The 7662-nt window shown below is 35.6% G+C and overlaps 1 protein-coding gene across 2 annotated transcripts in view; it reads right to left on the reverse strand.

The window, feature by feature from the left end:
- Positions 1-2154, reverse strand: part of LOC107745967 (renin receptor-like) — a 6755-nt gene extending 4601 nt beyond the window's left edge. The window contains exons 1-4 of one of the 2 annotated variants that reach the window (XM_016559997.1): positions 2016-2154; positions 842-972; positions 630-758; positions 207-302 (exon numbers count right to left, since the gene is read on the reverse strand). In XM_016559997.1, coding sequence (XP_016415483.1) covers positions 207-302; positions 630-758; positions 842-972; positions 2016-2067 — 408 coding nt within the window. In that variant the 5' untranslated portion in view covers positions 2068-2154. The remainder of the gene's footprint in view (positions 1-206; positions 303-629; positions 759-841; positions 973-2015) is intronic. The other variant, XM_016559998.1, reaches the window with a different exon arrangement.
- Positions 2155-7662: the final 5508 nt, after the last annotated feature.

Here is a 7662-nt window from a genome sequence, read left to right on the forward strand (position 1 = left end):
AACTACAAGCCTTTAATTTAACATTTGATTAAAAAAAAAATCACATTTTTCCTTAGAACAGAAGATCTGAAGATAACTTTGCATTTTATTGCATCAGATTTTAAGCGTTTCTCGTGTACATCTTTATCTGCAGAGCACTTTGTGTGTTTGCAGGCATCACTTGTATGTGGTTAGTGTTTGAGTCAAGAAATTCGCTGAGGTCACACCTCCTCACTTGGGGCGAGCTGCAAGACCACAGGGGTGCTGTCAGCAAACAGAGTGTGCACCGTGTTTGCCACACTGTCCAGGGTGAACGGAACCGGCTGAAACCAGACAGATAGATAGACAAACAAGTGCCATCAGTCTCATGATACAAAATAAGGGAAGTCTAGCAGGGAAACTCCTTGGCTACTCAATCCTAAAACATCCTCATTTTCTGGAACTTAAAAATTAGCTGTTACACATTTTTTTCTGTTTTCAGGGTCTAAGGCGAGTTATTTTACTTCACTCATTCATTTAAAGGTCAAACTGACAACCTACACGTTGAATCAAAGACATAAAAGCAAGAAAGAGTGTGAGACAAAAACCTGCTTTTGCATTCATGCACCACAGAACCTAAAATAACTTGTGCGTAAGAATGCATTACTCACGTTTTCAAGAGGGTAAGAGGAAATGTTTTTCGGAAAGTCGAGGCTATCCAAGCCACGCACGACGATCAGAGCGTTTGCACGCGGGCGCTGGAACAGCGAACCGGCGGCCAGACCTGGCCAATCAAGATCCTACAAACAAAAACCACAAGCTTACTACAGAGTTTACATGAAGACATCACATGTGCCATTACAGGATTAAATAGATGTTATACCTCATGGATGGAGAAGCCCATGGTCAGGGCGACTAGATCAGGGATCTTTTCTCCCGATATGGGCCACTGTCCATCCCGGAAGATGACGTACTGCGGGCTGCGCAAAACAGTCAAACTGTCACCCAAAACCCCTGATGAAAAATAAAACAGGGAACAATGCTGATATATTCTCACAATCCTTCTTTACAATAAATCACACTTGTTTCGACATTTTGAAGTCTAATGCAATGACATTCAGATATGTTGAGCTGTGTGGAAAAGTTTACAGAAAAAAACATGTAAAAAATTTAAAAATGCATAAACAATAAAAATGTGATTTAACCAACTGACCAAAAAATAATTAGACTACAATAAATTTTAAAAATACTTAAAAGAAATAAATATATTGATACAAATATATAAATAAATAAATACATCAGTATGTCCTATAGTGAGCAGAAAAGAAGAAAAATAATGTAACGTGACAAAAAAAAAAAAAAAAATTCCCCCCAAATAAAATCACACACACAATTATAATATACATTTTTTATATTGATACAAATATATAAATAAATAAATACATCAGTATGTCCTATAGTGAGCAGAAAAGAAGAAAAATAATGTAACGTGACAAAAAAAAAAAAAAATTCCCCCCAAATAAAATCACACACACAATTATAATATACATTTTTCCACAGTATAATTTGGGTAGTTCTATATAATATATAACTGCCTTTCACATTTCAGGTTGCACGAGAATAATCATATTTAATAATCATAATCATACATCTAAAAGATTGAAAACCCCTTTCCTACCACAATGATCAGTTTAAAAACCACAATAATCCTATCATAACTATAATATTGATCAACAATGCAGGATTTGTTAAATGAACCATGACTGTCACATGACCTGCTAGGGCTTCCTCATTCACTATCAACATTTAGTAGCAAACCCATTTTTATCTAACAGCCTAAAGCAGCATAAACACAATATCGTAGCAAATGCACATAAATTATTTGACCTAAACTAATTTAATTGTATAAACGAGAGATATTGGATCGATTTACATGACTGCGGATTATGGCATCTCACTGCAGTCGCCATTATTTCATTAAACAATCGCTAAAAACACACCGACCTGGCAAAATAAAACCACGTACATCTAAATGATAAAGTATAACGTCAATTTACCTGATAAAAGGCCTAAAAGCGCAAGCACCGTGTTAATAATTGCTCGATTCATCTCGGGAGGATTTTTCTGATGGACTCCGCTTCCTCGCAATACCAGTCACATGACCCGGGCCTACCGCGTGATGCCGTGCGTCATGACGTTGCTGCTGTTCCTGTAGCGCTTCGGCTTTCACTGCGGGACTTTTAAACCTCATTTAATCAATCTAGCCTAATATAATACTCATTAAAATGAATGTTCGCGAATGTAAATTTGCTAGCTAAAAATATTTTAATCTATCTATCTAAATATTTTAATCTATCTATCTATCTATCTATCTATCTATCTATATATATATATATGTGTGTGTGTGTGTGTGTGTATCAGTGGTGGGTAGTCCTAAACTTTTACCTTTCTCGTAAATTTTAATTTGATTTGATAACCTTTTTATAGCCTAAGTTTTATGATTTACATTTTTTACTCCGCTTACATTACTTACAGCTAATTTCTGACAGGAATGAAAACGAGGCTGTGAGGGATAGCGTTAGCCTTTGTTCAATGGATACTGTCGATAAACACGATTGCTCCGCTGAAACAAAGTAGATAAAAGTAGACGAAAACATAATAAAACAGTTTTGTAAGTTGTGAGTACGTGATTTCGTACCTTTGTCCAGTGCGTTACATTGTAACGTCCCTCGTTAAATTCACTATGGCGTCTAACCTGATTAAGGTTTATCTTCTAGTGAAATACTTAAATAATAGCCTACCGTATACAAATTATGTATAATTAGAGCTATTATTGATAAATACACTTAATAAATAAATACACTTAAATACACATAATAATTGAAAAAACACTACTTCAGTTAAACTATAGCAATTTGTAGATCATATAATTTATAACCTATTTCTTGTTTCTATTATTTGAATACAAACGGAGGAACTTGATCTTGATTTTCCAAGCCCCATATCGTTGATCGTCCTCTTCAATTTAGCTGGTTTTCTTGTAATATCATCGTTATCCACTTGGAGGAGCTCTTGTTCCGTCACTGACCGCTCGAATCGCCCGCGTTGATCTCCACGAGCCAGCGATCATTTGCCAGCAGCCCCTGAGAGATTATTTACACTGTCTCCTAACGCAGACCTCCACCAGATGTTCGGCCGAGAAGCCTTATATGACTCATGATATTTCAAAATAAATAAATTAAGTCAAAGAGTAATATATTGAAAATAAAGTCTGGGTTGACATTGAAGAAAAAAGGCTGCATGCATGATAGGTATTTATATACAAATATCTTGGTGAGCTGGAGGCTGATCATCAGATTCTACTAATAATGAATCAGACGATGAGAATATGTTTAGTAATTAAATTAAATATAGGGTAGCCTACTGCTGCATATGGTAAAATTATGGCATTCTACTTTTCAAAAATAGGCCATGAAGAGTTGATGCACAACTTTTTTTTATTTACATCAAAAACATTGAAATTGACATTAAGAAAGTGCATATGCTATTTCAATCAATGACATGAAAGCTGCATGCATAAATATATACTTATAAACATAGAATTTCTATATAATTGTAAAAGCACTAGCAAAATGCTAGTTTAAGATGTTTATCTTGTTATAGTCTACTGCAATTAACCTTCTAATATATAGGCTACGTTCAGAAAACACATACAGACATCATTTGCTTTGCTCTTTCAGTCAATAACGAACATCAGAAAATCACCCAAAACATAATGCATTTAACACGATCGTTTCAAAAGCAATTCGTTTGCCGTCTCTTGCCCGCGGATGAGATCTTGTCCCGCACAGTGTCTTGTTTGAGGTCCGCTCTCGCCCTTAGCAGCGGGACTGGAGCGACCCCGTGACACGCCTCCTCTGATTCTCACATTCACAGGTAATTCAATAGCCGACGATTAGACTGAGCCAACCATCGGCCCACCCAACGGGACACTGCCGACACAAGGACCCTGATAGTGCAACGCTGCAGAAGTCTGGAGTTCCGTGTCATCCATCTGAGCATGTGAATTATTCATTATTATTATTATTATTATCATCATCATCAAAAAAAGTTGTCAAACATTTTTTTAAATGTATTTATGAATCATAAATATATTTAAATATTTTTTTAGGGTTACTCCATATGACCTAAACATACCGCTCAATAAATATGTGATATAAAAGAAATGTGAAAAATTATTATTATTATTATAGTATATATATATTTTTTTAAATAAGCTAAATGTGTTTGAATTAGGGCTGTACGATATTAAAGAAAAATGCGATATGCGATACCTCATTAAATAATGCGATATTCGATATGCGATACGATAACGCTTAAAGTGCCACATGCTCAGATGAAACAGTTTTACTCCGCTGTTGCTGAGTCAGTTCTGTGAACTTCTATAACTATCTTGTGTCATATATATATGGTTATTTGTATGTATGCATGTACCAAGAGTTCCTGTAAAACCACAACAAATTCCTTGTGTTTGCACACACTTAAGTGGTGAATAAAGCTCATTCTGATTCTGATTCTAATAAGAAAGCACCCCTACAACAACTTCTGAAAGTGAACGGTAGTGTTTTACTCGAGCATTACATAAAAATGTCATTTTAACATTAGTGTAATCAGTGTAATCTAGTTTGAATATTTATTTATTTAAAAGATACAATAACAAAATATTGTACCAAGCTATAGGCACTGCTGTTTTCGACAATAGCGGCCTTTTAGTTGTTGTTTTTTAAATACTTTTTTTGTATTATTATTATATAAGCATAAATGTATTTATTTATATTTTTAAGTTATAATAATAAAACTTTGTACCAAGCTATGTAAGGCAAAATTTCTGTTTTTAACCATTTCGGACCTTTTTTAAATTAATTGTGTTTTTGCATAATTTTTTTATAGATCTTTTAATGTGTTTGTTATTATTATTATTATAAAAATAATTATTCATTCATTCATTCAGTCAAACACTTCTGTTTTCAACCATTTCGGCCTTTTAATGAGATTAATTTTTATTTTTCTAGTAATTATTGTATTTTTCATTTTTCATTGTTTTTAATGTATTCTGAATAGCAAAGCAATGTAAAGCTTTTTATTTTTTTTAAATATTTATTTACAGAACGAGAATGATAAGAGCAATAGAAGTGCAGACGGTGACTCGGCCCGTTCTCTGCTGGTCTGAAGGGTTTGAATGACAGATCACGCCTGCAAGTGACAATGTCTCGATGAGCGGACATTAACACCGGCGCTGTTGGCCACTCACTCGTCTCTTCCCCTTCCTCGGTCTCTTTATTCCGCGAGAAAACGCGAAGCACAGCGCCTCGGGCACTGAACACAATGGAGAGCTGAAGAGGGTGGGACGGGGGGAGAGAGAGACCCCATGCATGTATAAATGAAGGCTGCATGGGGGAAGGTATAGGGGCGGCCTTGAAGAGATCAGATTAAACAACAATACAAAAGCCCACCAAGCTCGCCTCTTATTTATTTAGATTTTAATGAATGGGGAGCATTTGTGTCAGCTGAAGAATTCTAATATCATATAAGGCCCTCGCCATGTTAAATTAGGCCTAATGGCCTGTTTATTTCGGGATTCATTTTAGGGGATGCCCGTTGTTTAAATATGTAACTCAATACATTCAGTGTTGGGAAGGTTACTTTGGAAATGTAATAGGTTACAGATTACAAGTTACCCTACTTAAAATGTAATAAGTAGTGTAACTTTTTAATTCCTTTATTAAAGTAATGTAACTGATTACATTTGATTACTTTTACATTCTCACATATTTGAGCGCTGCTCTCAAAGACGCAATGTCTCTTTCTTATCAGTAGATAACATTATCGTTGTCTTTTATTATCTCTTCAGAATACATTTTATAGTCTTCAAATAGTGTCTGTTTTGATTGAATTTGGGTCTTATACTTGCTACTGGTCAATACTAGTTGGATTACTTAATAACGATATTTTAGATAACTTGCTTGAGAGATCCAGAGCAATAAGATTGTAAAGAACTTGTTTAACGTACTTTATTTAGATTTTCTAAAGTAATAACTCAAAATGGCCATCCAAAACATACCACAGCTGGACTTTTACAGCGTTTATTTGACAAAAACACCATTTTGACCAAAATATCAGACAACATCATAGAACTTTAAAAGATTTGATATCAAACTGTAAAACATTTCTGGATCTCTTTAGAAACAGAACTGAATATGACCATTTTAATGGTGTTAGTAACATTTAGGCCTACTTTCTAATGTTAAACATAAATAAGATTAAAGTCTTTTTTTTTACAGGACCCGTGCATCCCCTTATATTTTATACTAGACTTCTTATACGAACTCTATTCCCCAATTTTGTTAAAGCACGAATCGTTCGCCTGTGAATATAGGACTCTGAGCACGTTCCAGAGCTCTTTAAGAGCGTTCTCCAGCGCTGTGACCTCCAGGTCGCCTCCCCCGGGGATGATGCTTGCGTGCGGGGGAAGGGTTTACCCGTTAGGCGGTGGCAATACATCCTCCGTCAAAGCCCCGAGCAATCCTGTTACGTTACCCACGCAGCTCGCGCGATTATCCTGCTCCTCTTGGCGCGACAAAAACAGCCTCTCGCGCAGAGCTGCCACAAAGAGTCATATTTACGAATATTCTTCTTAAACTAATGCTTATTTGAATGTAATATACGTCATCCTGGCTAATATATTAATGTTCTAAAACGCTCCAAATGCTCTAAACATTTCCCAAACATTCAAGTTTAGGTTGTGGGAACTTAATCATTTCAGTAGGCCAAGTCATGTTGTTGAATAGGATGAATAGTTCCTATTATTTGATCTTTCAGAACAATTTTGTTCCGTGGTTTACAAAAATGTTCTTGGCACTTAAAACATCCTGAGAATTTCATCATCTTTACATTTAAACAATAGTAAACAAAAGTCAGTTGCACTAAGAACGTTTTCTTGTTAAAACGTTCATTAAACAGGCTATTTTAAGAAAGTTTGTTTGTGACATTTGTCCAACACCATTTATTTGTCCTTTTAGCCTAAAATGACTTGACATAACATGATCTTTAGCTTTATATTTCTAGGCCCCAGCGGGGTCTGTCTTTTTTTCCCTACATTTTTTATGCAAGTGCATTTCTGATAATATTCCAATAACTAATTTATGACCTTAATTCTCACTTTTGGACAACAAAAGTACAAAAACCACAACTGTACAAAAAAAGTCAAGAATTGCAACCATTTTATTTCGAGTACGTCTTTATGTGCTCAAAAAGGTGAACGAGGGTTTAATGGTGTCCAAGTGTTTCCAAAGCGTTCTGTTGGATTGGATCTTTCATTGAAAATATAAAATACAATTTTGTTCTGCTTAAAAGAGTCACATTTATATCTAAATAAGCAATCTATAAGGTTTTAAACACCCTATAAATCCACCTACCACCTCCTGCGCTCTTTATAATATAAGCCAAAAATACCGTTTTGTGGTTTTCCAGAAGCCTCTCAGCAGCACTGCCGATTAATTTTGTTTACGGAGCCCGTACGCTGTGCGAAACACCCCCCTCTCGCTGAATTCTACACGGGCGCATCGAGTCGTACAGAGGGAGCGCAGCCTACTGGGTTTATGGTAATTGCGGTTGTTCCCCCGACTGGCCTTCTGGGTAAGAGAG

This window comes from Sinocyclocheilus rhinocerous, unplaced genomic scaffold (assembly GCF_001515625.1).
Source record: "Sinocyclocheilus rhinocerous isolate Xijiao unplaced genomic scaffold, SAMN03320098_v1.1 scaffold1339, whole genome shotgun sequence".
NCBI lineage: Eukaryota > Metazoa > Chordata > Actinopteri > Cypriniformes > Cyprinidae > Sinocyclocheilus > Sinocyclocheilus rhinocerous.